The sequence below is a fragment of the Physcomitrium patens genome, chromosome 15 (assembly GCF_059467195.1).
Source record: "Physcomitrium patens ecotype Gransden chromosome 15, ASM5946719v1, whole genome shotgun sequence".
Classification (NCBI taxonomy): domain Eukaryota; kingdom Viridiplantae; phylum Streptophyta; class Bryopsida; order Funariales; family Funariaceae; genus Physcomitrium; species Physcomitrium patens.
In genome coordinates this window covers 10166700-10187603 of record NC_143424.1, presented here as the reverse complement: position 1 = coordinate 10187603, position 20904 = coordinate 10166700, and the positions used below count along the sequence as shown (strand labels likewise).

The 20904-nt window shown below is 36.7% G+C and overlaps 2 protein-coding genes across 4 annotated transcripts; one reads left to right on the top strand and one right to left on the bottom strand.

The window, feature by feature from the left end:
• Positions 1-649: 649 nt before the first annotated feature.
• On the top strand, positions 650-4053 carry LOC112292940 (adenine nucleotide transporter BT1, chloroplastic/mitochondrial). The gene is made up of 5 exons (XM_024541958.3): positions 650-1384; positions 1923-2017; positions 2361-2694; positions 3090-3327; positions 3591-4053. The coding sequence occupies exons 1-5, from the start codon at positions 1301-1303 to the stop codon at positions 3842-3844; spliced, it is 1005 nt and encodes a 334-aa protein (XP_024397726.1). The 5' UTR covers positions 650-1300; the 3' UTR covers positions 3845-4053.
• A 1870-nt stretch (positions 4054-5923) lies between these two features.
• On the bottom strand, positions 5924-13031 carry LOC112292719 (uncharacterized). 3 transcript variants are annotated; one of them, XM_024541486.3, is made up of 7 exons: positions 12752-13031; positions 10265-11304; positions 9828-10150; positions 8650-9619; positions 8208-8549; positions 7805-8074; positions 5924-7564 (listed from the first exon to the last, which is right to left on the bottom strand). In XM_024541486.3, the coding sequence occupies exons 2-7, from the start codon at positions 10760-10762 to the stop codon at positions 6596-6598; spliced, it is 3372 nt and encodes a 1123-aa protein (XP_024397254.1). In that variant the 5' UTR covers positions 10763-11304; positions 12752-13031; the 3' UTR covers positions 5924-6595. The 3 variants fall into 3 exon arrangements, with proteins under 3 accessions (XP_024397254.1, XP_024397255.1, XP_024397252.1); XM_024541487.3 differs by lacking the exon at positions 12752-13031 and adding an exon at positions 12497-12708; XM_024541484.3 differs by lacking the exon at positions 12752-13031 and adding an exon at positions 12539-12690.
• Between the last annotated feature and the right edge of the window lie 7873 nt (positions 13032-20904).

Below are 20904 nucleotides of genomic sequence, written 5' to 3'. Positions count from 1 at the left end.
AATAACTATTTTTGTTTTATTATACTTAAAATTTCTCCTCCATTGCTTCACTTGGTTCTAGTGTGGCATGTTGCTGTGATATTGTGTTATACTTGCAAAAACCTAAGTTGTCGGGCATCACAATCTCTAGCATCACCATCCATCCATTCACTTGTTCATCCATGTTTGGGCAATGAGGAGGCTTCCTTGTGTCTTTGTTGTATACCTAAGTTGTTTTATATAATAGATTGTACAAAACCACATCATATCTTATTGAATCATATCATATCAGAATTGATATGTTCTGTTATGTGTGAGGAGGGAGATTATCATTGCAGGTCACCAGTCATGGATTCCTGAATGCACATCATCAGAATACGAAGATTGGGTGGGCAGAGGGAAATCTTCATCCTCCCTTAGAACCACAGTGATAGGGGTGAAAGCGGTAACAAGCGGGCTAACCACAGGACCTACGCCCATCACCCCGCATATCCTTGTTCCCAATCTCACCACGTGTCTTCACCCAAACGAGGAAGATGACTTGCCATCTTGGGTGCCACATCACCCGTGCTTCAGTCTATGCCACGTCGGATGACTACCAGGCCATACGGATGTATATACATAACGTAATTACATTCATCCACCTCCCAGTCGGTCCTTCGACACCACACAAGAAGTTGCACTTCGCAGTGTCTCTCGAACATTGCGGCACTGGAGCAATCGGTACCGGAGCTTAGATTGATTGGGTTACAGGAATCGCGATGAGCTCGATTCAGCTCTTCTTCCGCATCTTATCGCTTCCAGGAACAATTTCGATGTGTTTGCGCCGCTTTTGGAGTTTGTGTTATGGGCCATGGAAGTGTAGGAGGATTTTGTGTGAAGGAGGACGTGCAGTTTGCTTAGTTTGAGAGGCGGTGGGATTTGGAAGTTGTGAGCTCCACATATCGACGCGTGTTTTTTAGTGTTATTTTCAACAATTTACTAGTGAGGGTGACGACAGTATATTGTTGGTTACTATTCAGCGAGAGCAGTGGTGGTGTGTCCAGGGGGGAGAAGCGGTGATGACGATGGAGTTGGGTTCGTGGCGAGTTTGAGTTGGTGTGTATCGTGTCAATGTGTCCACATGCAATAGAATAGCGTGGTGCGGGGAATTTTTCTCGGAAGTTGCACAGTTTTTGAACATTGCGGGGATTGCTCAATTTTCTGGGAAGTTTGATGCGGTTGGTTTAGTGTGAAGGACGTCTCATTATAAACTAAGTTTTTTTTCCGTCTTCGAGGGGTCGTTCATGCGCTTGGGAAGGTTGAAGTTCATATTTTCAATATGGTTGCAAACAAGGTGGTTATGGAGCAAGATGCACAGAGATTGCAGCAAGCTCAAGAGCATAATGTGGGGAAGTACATTATTGTAAGGAGCTCATTTCCTACCTCTCGAGCTATCAATTACTTCATTAGCTGTTGTGAGGACATGGGTGTGATGTCCACCGGGCAAAATTCTTTTGTAGAGCTTTCCATAAGTAGGTTTGGATACCGCGGGGTACCGGTTGCGGTAACAGGCAAATAGGTCGTCTTTCTTCAGGACAAGGATTTATGCTGATGCTAATGCTAAACTGCCGACAGTTAACGTGCTTAAATTTTTAGAATCGGTGGACATATCGTGGTTATCTTTTTTAGGTCAACCCGTCCAGAGTTTTTTTTATAAACCGTATTGTTAACTATTATGATTTACGGCACCTTGGAATGGTGGTAATACAACCTCACTATGTCCTGTCATTTCCTAGTCGGATATGTCAGTTAGAGGGATATGACATGCGAATTGCATTGGCAAGTGTCTTTGGACTGGATACATGTTCTGTAGGGGAGTGACTAGTGCTTTAAATGCCCTTCGTACCATATTCTCCAGCTATGAAGAGACGTTTCTGAATTCCATAATGGTTTTTGTGCAGAATGGAATTCAAAGTAGGGAGTTTCGAATTTTTATAAGTGGAGCACTGTCTGGTGCTACGTCAAAAACTTTCACAGCACCGATTGAGACAGTACGGTGATTACACTAGTCCTCTCAATCAACTGATGTGTATATTGAGAGTTGAGCGTTTGGTTTTGGTTTTTCTTACTTGGCAGTCATTGTAAAAACATTTAGAACAAAACAATAGGAACCATCCTTTTTGCTTCTACAGAGGTGTATATTAAGATTCCTTCACAGGGTTTCTCAAATTTGAAATCGTGTTTTATACATTTTTGCAGAAGTCATTTGTATGAAAAAAAATTCGCATGGCCGATCTAGGGCCATGTCTGGCACATTTGTGTCTGCTAAAATCTGCTGCAGGGGGAACCAAGAAGAATGTTTGAATATTGATGTAAATGTGTACTTGTTTCGAGTGCAGAACACGATTGATTGTAGGGGTGGGGCCGCAGAGCATAACTGGGAGCATTCGTGAAATTATCCACAAATTTGGTTGGATAGGTCTTTGGCGAGGAAATGGTATAAACGCCTTGCGTAGTGCCCCACTTCAAGCGATAGAACTCTCGGTGTATGAGTGTGTGAAAAAGCGTATTTATTCAGCTCATAAACGCTGGGCTATTGAGGGCCCTCCACAAGTAAATGTTCTCGGTCAAGCGGTTGCATTTCCGGTTCTCTACGCTTCACCGTCCATGGTTGCCGGCGCCGTGGCGGGAGTGGTGAGCACAGTTTCGTGCTATCCCTTGGAAGTGCTCAAGGTATGCTGCTCTAACTGGTTGTAATAGTTTTGATATGCAATGAGTTTTTCCCTCAGTTTTATGCCTTGTTGTCTTAATTTCATTGCATTGGATAAGCGAGCTATGAGGTGAAACATTTCGTTGAAACGTACTAAGTGTTACCCCACAACGGAGTTAGTTTTTTTTTAACATGGAGGACTTCCTGCGGCACATGAATGCATCTTTGAAATTGTGCAACTTCTACCTTTATTGGGACATGCACTAGACTATTACAAAGCATATGTATGGGAGACTGTTAGAACTTGCTCATGTAAACAAGATTATGGAGTAGAATTTGGACATTCTTTGCAATGCTGAATTATCGCTTGGGACAAGGATTTACTCTCAAAATTCAACTGTGGTGGAAACGAGTGTAGGATCGGTTTACAGTGCACACAGGAGCTTACAGGAGCATATGGCATGCTTTTGGAAAAATTGTGCACGAAGAAGGGATGGGAGCCATGTATAGGGGATTGCTTCCTACATTGATAGGACTAGTGCCGTACTCGGCTGCATATTATTTTGTTTATGATTCGATTACTCGAGAATATAGACAGTATACAAAGAGAAGGCAATTAGATTCAGTGGAAACTCTGTTTATAGGAGCTTTTGCAGGTATTCCTCGTTTCTTAAGTCTGTACTGTATGATATTGTTGTGCCTAACAAAGATTAACTAGTCTATGGAAAACTTGCATTATATGTTGCAGATTAACAGCATGAGGTTGTGATAATTTACCGCCTCTTTTAACTTCAAATATTTTTCTTCACTTGTCCTATTGATTCCTCGGACGGGAGACTGGATAATCATCAATATTTTTTTGCCTGTTCTCTTATTACTGCTGATTCTTATGATATTTAGCTCTCGGCGTGGATGGCAGGTTTGGTGTCGAGTGCTGTGACTTTCCCGCTTGAGGTTGCAAGGAAGAGATTGATGGTCGGATCTGTTGCCGGACGGAGTACACCTCGTAATTTTGGCCATACTATGAAAATAATTTTGCAGGAAGAAGGTGTAAGAGGGTTCTACAGGGGAATTTCCGCCAGCTGTCTAAAAGTTATGCCAGCATCAGGGCTGTCCTGGATGTGCTATGAGAAGTGTAAAGAAGTTCTCCATGTTGATACCCAACAAACTTGAGAAAAATTATTCAATTGTCGATTTAGTTCCTCGAAATCAAGAGATAACCAAGGCTGCCTTATCATAGCTATTCGTTAGACGTGATGATGTCTTCAACTTTCAGGAAGATGTTTCCGGGTTCATGTGTATTACGTGCTTTGGTTATGTTGCCCCATATTTCACGAACAAAAGTTGTCTACAAGAGTGGCACTAATTCTTTTGAACATCCATTACTTGGTGTTTCTGGTTGATACAATTTGATCAATCTACTATATCTGAGTTAGTATGCTTTAAAAATTGTTGGATATTCCGAGCCTGTTCTTACATGGAAAGAATAGCATTATCGTCTGGGTGACAGGGAACTTAGAAAGTTGTTTATCAACACACTGTGCGGTATGCACATGCTTGCGTGGAGGTAGTTTATATTTCGAAGACTTGCATCCAATCAAGCCACTTCGCTTGTACTTGTTCTGTCTTTTAGTAAGTGGTTCTTGTAGGTTTGTGGGGAAAAGTCGTAAGATGTCAGTCAATGGATAAAAAGATTGGAGTTTTAGGTCTTAATATAGAAATAAGAAGTATCAACGCAGAGGGTCTGATTACATGGCTTGCATTATTACTTCCTATTATTGATTTCAGCCCATTAATCTTAGTGTGCTAATTGAATACTTTAAGAGCTTGATTATATCATTGTTCTTGCAATTGGCTGGTATACAGCTGTTGAACTAAACATCTTTACTCATATACACAAGGTGGAGTACTAAGTTTGTAACTTGTGCTTCAAAGGCTGAAGTAGATGTTTTCAAATTCTACACTTAAGTTCTAATTTTTGGAATTTTAAATGATTATAAATTCAATCTTAAAAAGATCTGTATTCTAAGTATATTCAGAATGATAAAGTGGAATAGTGCAGCAAACTAGTAGATAAATATCTGCCAAATATTATATATATATATATATATATATATATATTCATATACTTATTTGTAACATCCTAACCTTGCTTTCACTTGTACAAATCCATCATGGACATCTATGTTCTGTTTCTAAAATCTATCTGAAGTCAAGGTTTGGAATACATACTCATGTTACTTTAATATATTTATCAAATAATAAATGTCATAAGTTTTATTGGTCTCATTTTCAACAACAACAAATAGGTTTTATGAAGTTTTAAATAAGGGGTCAATGATTTGGAACAAATTTCGGTATTTGAAACATTAAGAAAAATGTGTGTGTACTTTTTTTCTAACAATATGAATTTTTTATCTTGAGGTTGGAAGTTCTTTTATTGCAAGAGAGTACAAATAATATGTAAACAAGAAAATATATATATATATATATATAGGTATATTTAAAGCTTCATTTATTTAATACCAAATTTATCCTTTAAAATATGCAGAGAGTTTTAAATATTTAATGAGTATTTCAATCTGAATATGTAGTTTCAAAATATTAATTTTTTTGGTTTTATAAATTTTACAAAGAAATTTGATTTTAAAAATGAACATGATGTTAAAGATCTACGTGTTAACATTATAATTATTTTTAAAAAATTCAATGAAATTTGAAACTTCAAATAAAAATTGAAGCAAAATAAAATGCCAACCATATACTTAACATTAGTAATGCTTCTAAAGCTTTTATGTAAAATTAACCAAAATTATAAACACAATGTGATGTGGACCTAACAAACGGAAGGTTAATTCATGTGAAGCAGTTGCATCAATGAATCCCTTGCAGTTGCTGAATAAATTGACCAATTCAACATTGTTATGAATACTGGCTGTGGAAGCAGAACAGAGAGCAAACGCATTGGCAAGTAGCATGTGAGCCTGCACTCAATTCACCATTTTGCAGTGAAAATCACCCAGCTCGCTAAAAAAATGGAAGGTTGGGATGAGTTGCGTCTAAAAGGGACGAAACAATTAGAATTTTCATCTACACGCAGTTAATAACAAGTATCTTGCGCTTCATACAATTCAAATGTATAATTCAGTTACATCATGAAGTGAATGTCATCTGTGGTGTTGCGAAATTTTCATCGTTCAGTCTTCAGTATCTTGTATGAACACATGGTGCATACATGATTAGGATAGTGCGTGGGCAGGAACCTTGCGTCGTTTTGAAGCTCTATGCACAGCAACTTCCGACACCTGTTTTACAACTCAAATGTCACAATAAAATAAACAAAATAAACTAGAGATGAACTGCGTGGAACTTGTGTTTATGCAGGATTCTGTAGCCTTCAGGTCTTTGGAAACTTTCAAACTCTAATGAAACCGCTTTTTCCATGACGTATCAACACACAAGCTCGGCCATGTTAAGATTCAGTTCAAATCCAAACGCCGTAACGGTCTGGAAAGCGCCACTGCACAAACTACCTTTCAGAACAAAAAAATAGAGAAAAACACCTTCTAGTTTCACCAAAGAATTCTTAACTCTTTGGAGTTACCTGATGACCCTAAAATCCTAACACCGAAGTAAAATTACAAACCCTTAAAACCTTCTTCACGCTACACACACTGATGGGTGATTCATCAGGAGCATGGGCGTGTTAGGTTCCACCCTCTGTTCGCCTAGTTTTCGGCCAAAGTGATCGTGCGCATCGGAGAGCTGTGAATGCTGTTACTCCAAAATGTTCAACGTCCAACCAAAAACTACGCCAAGTATGCCTGTTCAAAAGCAACCGGTCTCTACTCGAAGTTGAAGTAGACAAGTTTTCGACCGAGTACGTCCTGGGGGTCTGAGCACGCTGTATTACACTTACGTAGCTCAGTATGCCATGCTATAAAGTTTGAAACTGGGGTTCTTGGGTCCTTCCAGAATGACCAGATCGTCATCCCTGTGCACCTTCACCGAGTTTTCTTTCGTCATTTTCCGCAAATCCTTGGGAAGTTCGGGTTTGAGTCCAGTGCATCCAACCAAGTTGAGAACCTCCAAAGATGGAAGACTGGCAATCTCAAGAGGCAGCCTATTGAGTCTTGTACAGCAGTTCAGGGACAGCCGTTGAAGCGACTTAAGGTTCCGAATTTCTGAAGATAAGTGAGCCAGAAGCTTACAGTGGTCCAAGTCGAGCGCCTGAAGGGTAACGATGTGGAAAACCTCTTCCGGAAGACGGACTAAGGAAGTACAGGAGTTGAGGGATAGTTTTTGAAGGGATTCCAATTTTCCAATTTCACGAGGAATCTCCTTTAGACTAGTGCATGATCCCAAGTGTAGTTGAAGAAGAGATGAAAGTTTTCCTATATCCTTAGGTAGCTTCTCCAGCCTGGAACATCCAAAGAGGAAGAGCGACTCTAAGTTTCTCAACTTTCCGATCTCTTGAGGTAATGTGGTGATTCCAGACTGGCTAAGATTAAAAGTAGTCAGCTTTGTGAGCGAACCAAGCTCCACGGGTACTCTGATCAAACATTTACATCGCGACAGGTTCAGTTTCTGTAGCCCAAGAAGGTTGCCGATTTCAGATGGTAAAGTGGTGATATTTGTGCATCCCGAAAGGTCCATCTCCTGAAGGTTCGTGAGCTGACCAATCGCTTTAGGAAGTTGCCGAATGCTGAGGCAGTTCTCGAGACGGAAGCGGCACAAGGATTTCAGACTGCCGAACCCAATAGTTAAGTCTTGGAGTTTGTTGCAACTAATGAGATGCAACTCCAATAAGCTCGTAAGAACGAGAATTGTCTCGGGCAGCTCATCCATATTGTTGCACCCAGAGATGGTAAGGTCTCTGAGCTGAGAAGGGAACTGCACAGCAAATAATTTAAGTCATCAATTTCAAATATGCTGACCCAATTTTTTCAGCACGTATCTGTACAATATATGAAAAATAAACACTCAAAAAAGACAGACACATCCAACACTCGCTTTAGAATACCGCGAGCTATTCACACATGATCATGCGCACGCGGGCGACTTATAGGCGTTTGAAGGTGCATCGGATGTTAGGTGATCAGGCATGGAGTCATAACAGTCAGCTCTAAATACCTTAATGCCAAGGTCGATCTCAGTAGCACGGAGAATAACCATTTCCAGCTTCCGCATCTTGCACAACTGAAAAGGTATGCGTACATCTCTTGCGATTTGGCTTTTGCCCCAGTAGAAAACCTGCAGTTGGTTCAAGTTCTTGGTGCAGAATCCTTTTATATTTACATCATGAAGTATGATTGTTCGAACGTTCAGCATCTTCTCCAACATGGTACCCTGCAGGGCCTCTTTGCAGCTTATGAGAGATAGACCTTGAATTTGGCTTAATTCCTACACACAAACAGGGTGGATATCAAATGAAAGATGTATTGTTAGTACCATGGCACCAAGATTGTAGTATACCACACTGTTCATAAGTGCAGTTAACTACGAAGCTGGAACATAATCTAAGAAGGGCACTTACTGAGCCAGGGCTGTCCATCAAAAGCCTATCAGGCAGATGGGCTTGATCCTCAGAATGCACGCGGTTGCCCTGTGTGCGCCGACAAGCAATGGTGTAAAGCAAGTCATGCATCATAACCATATCTGTCCTCCAGGGATGCTCAGAGTATCGAGTTAAATGAGCAATTCCTGCAAAGCTGTCAGTGTCCCTCAATTTCGCATGCACAAGACCAAGATCCACCAGTGTGTCTAATTGAGCCTTCCCGACGATTCGCTCAACTGTTCTCCAGTCCCAATACCGGCAGAATGCAGCAATATCCAAGAAAGCTTCCTTCTGATCAAGGTCCAACTTCTCATAGATCACCTGCATCAAACAAGCAGGAGTTCATTTGCACTCAGCCAAATAACATACATGATGAAAGGCTTGACCGAGAGCAAAGACCACTTGGGTTTAATGCAATTACCATCAGCTTGGCACACATCTGGTCCTCGGAAGTGTCCATCTCCTCTTCGGCCTGTTTCATGCGCTTGATAATTGTTGAACAATTTTCCTCAGTTCGATTAGCTGGTGTAGCGAAATACGAGCCCACCACTTTCACAGCTATGGGAAGACCCTCACATAGAGGCAGAAAATTTTCTGCCAGGTCACCATATTTGGCGAACACCCCATTCATTGAAGACAGCGACTTGACAGGCTCCGATGCAGCATAAGATATAAACAAGGCCTTCGCATGTTCAGCCGTCATGTGCGGAAACTTGTAAGGCAAATAGTTGTAGGCAGGAATAGCAGTCCGACATAATTGGTCCACTTTCGCTAAAATTGATAAAGAAGAACAAGTGATCAATACGGAGCTTTGATTCGACAGCACCTTCCATAGACTATGAGGGAATAGCTCTCCGACCAATCTCACATCATAGAGATTGTCTATTGCGATCCGGACGGCCTTACTTTGCTGTTTGAGTTTCTGGAGCTGGTAGAGGATTGCATTACGCCCTTGAGCAGAATTTGAGAACTCTTTCCGCCCACCCCCCAGCTGTAATAACAAGGAAGACTGCAACCTCCGGACATCCTCATTGAGTTCAATGTAAGCAAACAATCGTTTCTCAGATGCTTCGACTTTGGATACAATTTCATTCAACAATGTTGTCTTACCAATCCCTGATTGTCCATATATTCCAATTAAACAGACTCCGTTCTTCTTCATATATTCGGCTATATGACTAATGTGCGGCTCCAATCCAACAATAGAAGGAACTTGCTCTGGTCTTCTCATGACGATTCTGGGTGACCTTGCAATCGGTTGCGAGACACGATTGCCCACCGCTGCCAGAGTTGCAAAATTCAGATTGTCTTGCAAACCTTTAAGTTCCTGCGTGGTCTTCTCAATTTGCTCGTTGAAATAAACATCTGATCGTGGACCAAAACACCCACACCTGAAACAAGCAACGCTGAATTTCATGTGAACACCAGGATTCTGTACAGTATACGTCGAATTTACAAAGAACAGTTGCACACACGTCTAAGGCGCATTGATGTGAAACTGACTGGAACTTTAGCACCAGGCTATTATAATCAATCACACTAAGATCGTTCTCTACCACATGATATGCTTGAACACGCAAGGTTCCTCGATGGACTTACTTTTGAGACTTTTGCTCCAAATGTCGGACGACTGAACAGCAGTAGACAAGTGTGCCAGCTGCCAGCTTGTAGATATCACTGTCCGACTCCAAGTTTGTTTTAAGTTCATCCAATTGCTCGAATATACAATCTGACTTTGATTTCAGCAAAGCCCACTTGCTCTTTTTATCGACCAAGCCCTCCTCTTCAATGCAGTGAGAACTGAGGAATCCTGCGAGTGTGAGGGCCAACTCAAACCAGCTGATGTAACCAGTTTCTTTGAGAATGTCCCACTGCAAGCTTTCAAAAACAGCACTATGGTCTTTGAATAAAGTCTCTGAAACCTGTATCAAGGTTCATATGGCAAGAAAATTTGTCAGAAGAACAAGCGTTGCGAACATCACACCATATGTAAATTCTCTATCTTAAAGTGGATGTGTCCGTTTCTGCGTGGCTACCTTCTTGTAGAGCTCCTCCAGCCTGGTACTTGAGGCCTGTAGAATCTGCTCAATCTGTCGAAGCTCATCGATAGTGATGGAACTACATGGAAAATCCGCAACTGACTCGGTATCACCAGGGCCGTTGTGAGAGAATCTCCTGCTGCTATTGAGACTTGCACTATTGACAGTGTCCAAAACAAGCCTTGGTGCAGCGCATTTTGGACTCGTTTTTGTTCCATTCTTAGAAGAGACGCTTCCAGGGGAACTGAAGTCCAGCTGTTTGGAAACAGTACTAGCCTGTTTGGCACCGTTTGGACTGATGTTGTTAGCACTGCTACTGCTGAAAGCTACAGACAGCCGTGGACTATCGTTGGACTTCGTCAGTGAACCCCTTGGGCTTTCAAACCTGTCGAGTTTGAACACTGATTTTGGGCCGTACTTCGGACTCCGTGGAGATTTCTGATTGCTCAACAAATTTTTCGCCTCTGGAGGACTTTGCTCAGTTTGCTTACCCATCTAGTTAGCCTTTTTTCCTTCAAGACTAAACAGACTGATAAACAAAAAACGGCTAGGTAGCCGTGCAGACCCCCGATCTCATCATACTAAATGAAGAAATGCCTCACAGCAGCGAAATATTCTTGGGCCAAGGCAGACATTCCTCCCCTTGCTGTCAAGCCAATAAGCAAAAGAGACTCACCTTCTACATCGTTATAAAAACAATAACTGATAGGGCCAGATTTTCAACACGGAACGGTTAATGGAAGTTCTATACTAGAAACCTTCTCATCTAATAACCTGGAAATAGTTTGTATTATATATCTTCTATATCCTAACACAATTAGGCGCACAATTTTCAATCATGTCTCTGAAGTCTCGTCACAATATTCAATCATGTCTCTGAAGTCTCGTATGCAGTTGCACGAACTCAGTTTGTTTTGTGAAGTGAAGTGAACTTAAAGCCCATGCGGTCGAGCGTGTTCCGAAAGAGTTTTTCCATGGCACTCGTAGCCATCTTTCAGTTCAAAGGACTCTTCCATGACTTGAAAAACATGAGCACCCTGCATGACAGACATAGATGTCAGAATATGCATTTAATAGACATTGACCGATTTAGTATTGCACGAATCTTAAGACATGTACATTGTAAAGAGGTGGTCAGCCTTTCTGCTTTGATAATAGCGGTACCAGCTTTTTGAATCGGTTGACTGTCCTCACAAGCTCACACAATTGAGCACGGTCACTTCGTCTGCACAGAGAAAGGTCACACCCGGTGTGGATGTTCTATGTGTAGTACTGATTGTCAGCTATCGATAAAGTGAATCTGTACCACATTTTTAAACCAAACTCTAACTGCAGAATGAAAGAGTCATTCTGCAGTTAACCGACACCAGACAATTCGCTAATCATCAGGTTCGTGAACTCTAACGTTTGTTACCGGCCGGTTTGCCGACAGGTTAAAACATTACCACTCCATTCTCCTACGCCCACAGTTAAGATAGAAATGGCGTTTGATACTGAGTCTATCCTAATTGTTTTAAACTACATGTAGTAGTAGAAATGATTTCATTCACTGAAACTAAGACATACCAATCACGTTTCGCATCTCCTCGCCTCAAGGAGTAGCGCCAGAAACGAAACTCTACAATTAAGGCTGACATTTGCCATAGTTTTACAACCCACTGGAGCGAGAGAGAAGAAGGGGAGAGAGCGAGAGCGAAGCACAGAGCATGGGAACAGAAATGCTGTAAAAAATAAATTACATTAAATTAAATGAGGTGCAGCGCTACAACTACGTGGAGTTTCAAAGTTCAGACCACAGTGTGATTGGGTCCAAACAGCTGAAGACAGAGCGCTCTTCACGAGGAGTGAGATACTGGACTCATGGCTTCCCATAGCTGGTCGTCTGCGGCGGATGCTTAACGTGAGGCATCACAAAACTAAGAAACCAAACCGCAAGAACGACCCAGAACACAGACCACCAAAGCTGATTACAGCAACACCCTTCAAACAAGACACAAGCAAACCACTCTCGTCAATTGTGCCGGACTCACCAAAGACACGAAAACGAGGCTGCAACACCATATGCTACAAAACTATATGCTGCAACACCACAAAACTGCTTTCAACACATGCACCACATCGGCCACCAATAACCTCGGCAGACACAACCAAGACTACCCAACTGCATTCCTCTCCACAGGAACCAAGCCCGAATCTACCACAACACCCCCACAACATCAAATCACGCACAAAACCCAAACGCATCGTCGTTGCAGCCACTGCCCAGGTTACCTCCACACGCCGTTCAAGAACCATCCGCGTTGCATCGCAGAACCCACTAACAAAAGAAGAAACGAAGGAAGAGGCAATGAGAGCACAGTCGTGGCAGCAGCAAAGCAAAGTGGGGAGAAAGAGGAAGGGAGGCGAATTCAACGGCAGAAGAAGAAGGCGCTGCTACAGGGCCATGAATAATGAGGTGTAGAAGTATCGGTTGTACAAACATACAGCCTACTTTGTGCTGAAGAGGCTGGCTACTAACTAGTGCTGCTTTGTGCTGTGTGCTTGTGCTTGTGCTGCATGAGCTCATGTCATCATCATCCGTTCCGCCAGCAAGCAACAATACCAGCAATGCACTACGATCACCATCATCACCATCAGCAGCAGGGGAAGGAGGGAGCAGCAGCCGCAGCAGTCCCGCGAGCGCGATGAATCAAATCATCCAAATCAAAATTCCAAATCAAACTTGGCCTTCCTTCAATCCCTGCCTCGCTCCGCGGAAGTTTGAAGGCCAAGTCTGCCGTCCTTGGCTTCCCCGCCTGCTCCTTCCTACCCTCGCCACGTGAGCCCGATCAATGGATGGATGATTCTTCGTAATGAAGTATCTCGTCCGTCGTGTGTTCATCCGTCGGGGTGGTCAGCTTTTGGGGGGGGTGGAATCTTCTTCTGAGGGGCATTACTGGCAGCAGCAGCGAGATATTATTGTTATTATTATTATCGGGGCCTTACATTTATTTAATAATGGGCTTGGCTTGCGACATTCTGGCTGTACTTGTGAACGCGAACATGAGAGCGCGAACTTCATGGTGCCTTCAGATTCAAGAGTACTCCACCCCCCTTCCTTGATTGCTTGCTTGTCTAATTTGTTGATTTTGTTGCACTTTTTCTTTTGGGTTTTGGAGGTTTCTCAATCTTAGTCTTTCTCAAAGTTGTGGTTTCTCACCTTGTCCTCTCTGTATAACGAATTCCTACGATTATTTGTGATTGTATGTTTATTTTAAAGGATTGGGTACATGCTATTTTCTAAACTTGCACTTTCTAAACAACATCACATTTTACTTTGGATGTAAAATTATTTGATTGTGACTATACACAAATAAAGAGTAAATACTGTTTGATTATTAATTGTCATGTTTGTAATTATAAATGTTCTTTTAAATAAAATGTGAAAATCAAAAATATTGTTGCACATGCTGATTTTTTATGTGTATATATATATATATATATATATAATAACATTACAAGTTAAGACTTCTAAACATTTCTAAAATCTTATTAAAAAAAATTGAAAATTTTTGAAATTTTTTATTTAGAATATTTTTTGTTTGAAAAAATTACAAAATTTTCATGTATACATATGGACAAAAAAGTTTTAAGAGTTTTTATGAACTATTAAAATTTATAAACTATATTTTAAAATAGGCTGTTACTAATGCTAAAATTGTGGTGGATGACAAATTGTGGTGGCAACAGCAAAAAATGTCTTATTAATTCAAGGATAAAAAGCCTTATTATGTGTTAAATATATGTTTGTATTATTGATACAATGTTATCTTGTTATAAATTTATTTTATTTTTTTAAAAAAAATAAATTGTTTATTTAAATTGAATGTTGATTATGTTTTAACTTTTTTTAAAAGAAAATAACATTAATTTTTTTTGAAATTGTACACCATGCACTCATATCTTAAAAAGATATTATTCTATTACTTAAAAATAAATTTATTTTATGTTCTGTAATAAAAAATAAAAATAATACATCTCAAAATTTTGAAGAAAAATGATGAATTTGGTAAACACATGAAAAATAAGAATAAAATTTCTACAAAATTTAATTTTAATCGTACATATATATATATATATATAGTATGTCTTTATGTTAATTGAATATCTGCTTCAGTTTATATATTTAATGATCTACAGAGTGGAATCTTTTCTTTCTATTTAGAAATAATTGAAAAAGTTCTGCTTTATTTTCATCTTTAACTGACTAACGACATTCAGACAGAGATTCCAGACTAAACATAGTTTATAAGAATATTTCAGTTGTTAAACAATCGTTCAGGAAAAAAAAATCAATAATACTTTATATAGTATATTTTAAAATCATTAAATTCAGCATAGTCTAAATTGCAGATATCATTTTTACATGAAATTCATGATTCATACATAAATTAGATACTTGTTTTTTTAAAAGTACTTTCTTAAATAGAAATAAATACTGTATATATAAACACATATAATTATTTAGACTTTATTTTTTAAAAAATATCTATATTTTACAAAAATATAATTTTTTTAAAAAATAGACATACAATACAAATACTATAACATATTTGCATCAAAAAAAATATTACAAAAAATATAAAAAGATTTAAGGACTTTTGGAAAGAAACAAATATGTAGAAGTTATTTAAATATTTAAGCTAAAAATAGTTGAATATTACTTTTAATTTATACATATAATCTTAAGAAAAAAATAACATTTTACATAAAAAAATAATATATATATATATATATATATATAGATGGTGTATATTTCTTCAAACAAATATTAAAAAATTAAAAATATAGTGGTTATTTAAGCCATAGATAGTTCTAAAATTTTCAAGATAAGAAAGAAAAGTTTATATAGTCATATTTAACTATGAATTATTAATATGTAATTTGTGAAGTTTTTTATATGATAATTAGAAAGTTTCATGATTGAGAGAAAAATACAATGAAAATAGCATTTAAAAGAGAAAAACACTATATTTAAAGTCTAAAAAACACGTTATAAAAAAAACATCTCATGGAAGGATAAATCAAGAAGATAAACTAGAGGAGACAAAAACCATCTTTAATTGGCAACATGATGAAAAAAATTCATAAAAAAATAAAGAAAAACTTAAATTCAGAGGGCCATAAAAGAAATAGGTTTATATTGACTATATCAAAAGACTATGCAAAATAAAAGATATAAAGAATAATGCAAGCTCAAATCATAATCTTGTACAATAGGTACTCACGTGATGATGGTGAGCATGACTTTCAATGGGGTAGTTGCAAACACAAAGAATAATGTTGGGAAGAATATATCAATGGCTACATGGTCTATACTGAAGCAATGTGAGTGGAGTCCCGAGGAATGTAAATGTAAGTGTGATTGCTAATGTGAATGGAAGTAAAGTGAAATGAGAGGGAAGGCAGATGTAATATTAGAGAGGTAGAAATTGATGAGTGGAATAGAGCAATAGTGAGAATGGATGGTAGTGGTAGTAGAAGGATTGTGGTGGAGATGACATCCAAGATATGAATGCAAGGATGGGTTGTAGTTGAGATAGGAGGAAGAATTGATGGTAGAGAACGTAACGAGAGTTGGGATGGTATGTGGGATGTTTATGGAGGCAAAAATGCAATTGTAGGGTTGTACATTGGCAGTTGTGAATAGAAGAAGAGGCATAGCACCATATTAATTCACATAATATGGTGTCTTATTATGTGAAATCTTACTTGAGAATGTATCAAGCACCTAGCTCTAGAAGGTATAAGAAAAGTGCAACAATAAGTCATAATAACTCTAATAGAATCATATTTAAATTATAATTAAAGCTTAATAAACATAATTAAATATTAATCAAGTTCAATTAAATTATTAAATAAATTATAAAAGGATTACAAAAAAATCCTAAATAAATTCTAATTGAATTCTAATAAAATCCTAAACAAACCTTAGAAAAATCCTAATCAAATCTTAATGAAATCCTAATAAAATCCTAGACAAATTCTAATCAAATTTTAGAAAAATTATAATCAAATATTAAATAAATTTTAAATAAATCCTAATCAAATGCTAGATAAATCCTAAACAAACCTTAATCAAATTCTAGATCCTAAAGCAACCCTAAATTTTAAATAAATTCTTAAAAAATCCTATGGTAAATTAAAATTTCCATAATTAACAATCAAATCATTGATTTCAATTGGAATTTTGCGTATCTTTCAATAACTAAGTTAGCAACAAGTACAAATGTTTTATGAAAGATTGAACTTACCAAATAGAAGATAAATCCTAAAATCCGCTTGGATGTTAACTAGCCTTCTTCTCCAATCTTAATATTGGTCTTCTTAAGTCAAAACCACTTAATTCTACTATTAAATACTTCTCAAAATTCACATATATGTTGGAAATTAAGTCTACTATCCATATATATAAATTTTACCTCAATCCAATGAGTAGATTGCTAATGATCTTAAAAACCCTTACTAACCTTCAAAATCCCATTTCTGAAATCTTAATCTACTTGAACTTTAATAATCTTCAATCTAATTGATTGATCATGCTCAAATTTATAACTTACAATAAGAATAATTATATTCATAAATCCACAAATTTTCATTTACAGATCTACTACCAAACTCACAAAATTCTCCCAAATATATATATATATATATATATATATATATTTTATTTCTCAAAACCAAATTCACCAAAAACAATCTTAACTTTGTGAAGCTCTTACAAAGTTATTATAAACTCAAATTGCTCAAAACCAATGTTTAAAAAAACCTCATAAAGTCTTCTTTCAAATTCTATCCTTTGATTTGCAAAAGAACCCTAAAGTCTCTATAGGTGTGTAGTTTTGAAATAAGATCTTCTATAATATAATATTTCTTCACTCTTTCACCTATTAGCCATATTACAATATGACAATAATGGCAACAAAAATAGAGGTGAGCAAGGAGCATGAGTAGAACATAATTGCAAAAGCATTAGCACAACATTATGGGACATAAACACAACAAATGTTGTATGTATGTTAGAATATGCCAAGGGATGCAATGCACATTATGGTAATGTGTTTGAGCAATAGGAAGGGTTTGTAGCTTGAATTGCCACAACTAAGCCAAGATCATTGGGTCTTAAATAAGTGAGTTGTCAATGGAACAACAATAAAATGATATATGCAAAATCAAAGACATGCAAGAGTGGGAGTCGTAGGTGGAGGCACTGCCTGGTGCACATGCTAATGATGCAGCAAAAGAGACTAATGCAATGGTTACTGAGGGGTGTGTAAATAGTAGTTGGCATAGGTTAAACACCTTTTTTGTAGCCAACAGCATGGGTTTCTATTAATTGTTCAATGAAAGGAGTCAAAAAGTAACAAATAAAATATAGCAATTATGTTATTCTTTGCTCCAAGCTATTTTAAAAATAAAATCAGGGATTTCAAGAAAAAAATCACCTATAAAAATATTTGATTAATGGTAGTATTTATAAATCTATTAGATTTTCTGAAAGCATGTCTATTAAATCAAAATTTACTAAAATTTAAAATATGAGTGAAAAATTTAGAAACTGAGAATTGTTATACAAATATTTTTATCATAAATTTTAAAAAATTACACTAATTAACTTTCTAAGTCTTACTTATTTACTTGGACTATATTTGAAAGTTTCTATATATGGATATCAACTTTCATTTTAGTTCTTTACAATCACTGTTAATAACAAAAATAAATTTTATATTATTTTAAGATTTTTTCATCTTGATATTTTTAAGTTATCAACTATATCATTTGCAAAAAAAATTCCATTTAAATAAAATTTATTAAAAAAATGATTCAAAATACTTTTTATTTTGCATTTAATATTCATTTTTTGAGATTTTTAATATATGATAAATATAAATTTTGGAATGATCTAAGAATAAATTAATAGATAAAAAGTGATGGAATCATAAAAATAATCTTAGATAAAATAATCAATAACAGTCATTAATTCAAAAATTAAAATTATTCAAAAAACAAATGTTACTACAAACAGATTTTTAACAATGTTGTTAATCATTTCGTCAAATAGAAATGACCACTTTCTAAAAATAATTTAAAAAATACAACTAAAAATCAATATATAATGATATGCAACAAATTCAGGCTTGATCATTAATGCTGTAAATCTTTTGTGTGAGATCTTTGGGTGGAGATGTTCTAATTTTTATTCTATTCTTGTGCTATTAATTTCAACTTAGAAATGATATTGAAATCTTCAGAAATAACATCTAATAGGTAAACAATTCAAAAAACATTTCAATTTTTTTTTAGTAAGAAAACGACCTATAATTATTAAAATAAAATAAAATAAAATAAATTGTATCAAATACCCAATGTGGCAATTCAACCACATAAATGCTTAAAGGTCCACAGTGAATCCATAACAGCCAAGTTACATAAATTCAATACAAATTATTTCATCACTTTCAAGGCAAGAAGAGATTCTTAGTCATGTGGAACTTACAGTACAAAACCAAGTTCTATTGACATCACTTCTCAAGACTAATTTTGAAGGCTTCGTATGGCATGAAAGAAACATCACCATTTATGGTAAAAATGGCACAACAAAAAGTATATAAAACATAAGATTTTCTTTACAGCAACTTGGAATCCTGTTTTTTTTTCTTTGCCATTCTGACAAGCCTGCAAAGTCAGCCCTTGGAAATGAGTTGCACAGCACCACATATGATCCTTTAGGGTTTTTGTACCTCAAATGCAAACAAAAAGGTGTATGGTCAGTTAAAAGTTAAAGTAACCTGATTCACCCTTAAAAAAAGGTTTGCAGACTTTATCATACGTTAGGATAATAAGAAAATCAATGTGTAAAATCAATGTCGAGCATTAGCCCATGTCTTGAAAATATCTTTTCTTAGAGTTTTAAAAAGTTATATATATATATATATACATATGTGTGTGTGGAATTACTAGTTTAAAGTATAAATGTATTTTTTTGTTTTTAAATACTGTCTTGCTATTTCTTGAATCCAACTCCCTTTGTGTGCAAATTGCTCTTTTTTCACACTGAGGCTGCAAAAAGACAAGGATGTAGGGGTGGGTCCAAATTTTGTTGCATTATGTGGAGAAGTGATATGGATGCCGTGGATGATCTCTTTTTCTTGCAAATCATTGACAAGAATGTTGGATGTCTTTTCGATCATTTTTTGTCACGGAGAAAGCCAACCTACCACACAATTGTCAATTGTTCCTTCAATTCTTTAAAACAACGTGAAATTCTACACAAATTGTGATGTTTGAATGTGAAGCCTTGGAAAGAAGGAAATTGGGGAAGAAAGAAGAAGAAGTAGTAGAAGAGCTACAGAACTATTGAAGAAGAAAAACATGTGGGGAAATGGAACAAGTGGAACTATAGACAATGTTGTAAAAATGACAAAGATTTAGACAAAGAGAGACTTTGTGTGATATCAAGAACCCATAAAAGTGGCACATTCACTTCACAAAATCATTTGTTTGATCAATCATGAAGTAAACAGAATATTTTAATAGAAAAAAGAACAATAAACTATTTCTTCAGTAAAAATATACTTGTGTAATGCTGAAATTTAGTGACCAAGTCATAAATAGTAGTTTTTCTTTCTTTTTTCTTTTTCTACATATTTATTGGATGATTTGCTTGATGAGACCAATATCAATCAATATACAATAGTCAATCTTATCACACAAATTATACAATCAAAAAGAAAATATGGAGGTGATTCAATCTTTGTAAAGTTTTTATTTTTATTTTATTTAGCTCATTCTTGTCCCTTCTACTACTTCTTTTTCTTCTGTGTTACAAGTATGTGTACATGTATATTAGAGAAACTTCATGACACAAGTTACTTTTGCAAGAAAAACCAAGACATAGGCTGTAACAATTTTCAACATAAGCTTCAAAGCACCATTAAAATGTACAAATTAGGTTTTTATTATTCAAGTGATGATTTGGCATGAAATAAACCCAAAGGATGTTGCAAACCCAAATTACAAAATAGGCAAAATGTCAAATTTAGTCACGTTTCTTTTCTTCTGTCATTTTTCTCTTTATTTCTGTGTGAGTTCTATCACTCTTGAGTAAGGTAAACATTTTATGTGATAGTATGCCTAACCACTTCTATCGAATTCTTTTAATTTTCTCACTTTTGTCTTCAAAAATCTATGAGAAAATGAAAGGGCCTGATGGGTATGCTTTAAGGGAATACTTATAATTGTCAATAATGGGACAAGTTTTGTCATACAGCAGCTGGGCCACAGTTCTCAACCCCATTGACAGAGCAATTCCACCTCAGCCCAACAACAACCACCACCACCACCACCACATTCTTTTATTCCATATTTATTATACACTTATACACACATGTATGTGTGCATTGTTGATACATGTTTGAAATGATTTACAGTCTAGCTTGGATGAGATGAGAGCAGAGTATGAGAAGCCATTGCAGCGCCTGTTTTGCGTACATCATGATTGCAGAGCTTCAACAATGTCACAACAAGGAATTAGGGTTGAAGGTGTTCGTGCGTAAGGCAGAGTGACCACATTTGCTTGTTCCATTGGAAAGCTTCGA

Coding starts and splice junctions, on each gene's coding strand:
- LOC112292719 (XM_024541486.3), bottom strand. CDS start 10,762: ATGGGTAAGCAAACTGAGCAAAGTCCTCCAGAGGCGAAAAATTTGTTG. Junction 10,151..10,264: donor TGGAGGAGCTCTACAAGAAG/GTAGCCACGCAG, acceptor ACCTTGATACAG/GTTTCAGAGACTTTATTCAA. Junction 8,550..8,649: donor AGATGTGTGCCAAGCTGATG/GTAATTGCATTA, acceptor TGTTTGATGCAG/GTGATCTATGAGAAGTTGGA.
- LOC112292940 (XM_024541958.3), top strand. CDS start 1,301: ATGGTTGCAAACAAGGTGGTTATGGAGCAAGATGCACAGAGATTGCAG. Junction 1,385..1,922: donor ATGTGGGGAAGTACATTATT/GTAAGGAGCTCA, acceptor GTTTTTGTGCAG/AATGGAATTCAAAGTAGGGA. Junction 2,695..3,089: donor ATCCCTTGGAAGTGCTCAAG/GTATGCTGCTCT, acceptor AAACGAGTGTAG/GATCGGTTTACAGTGCACAC.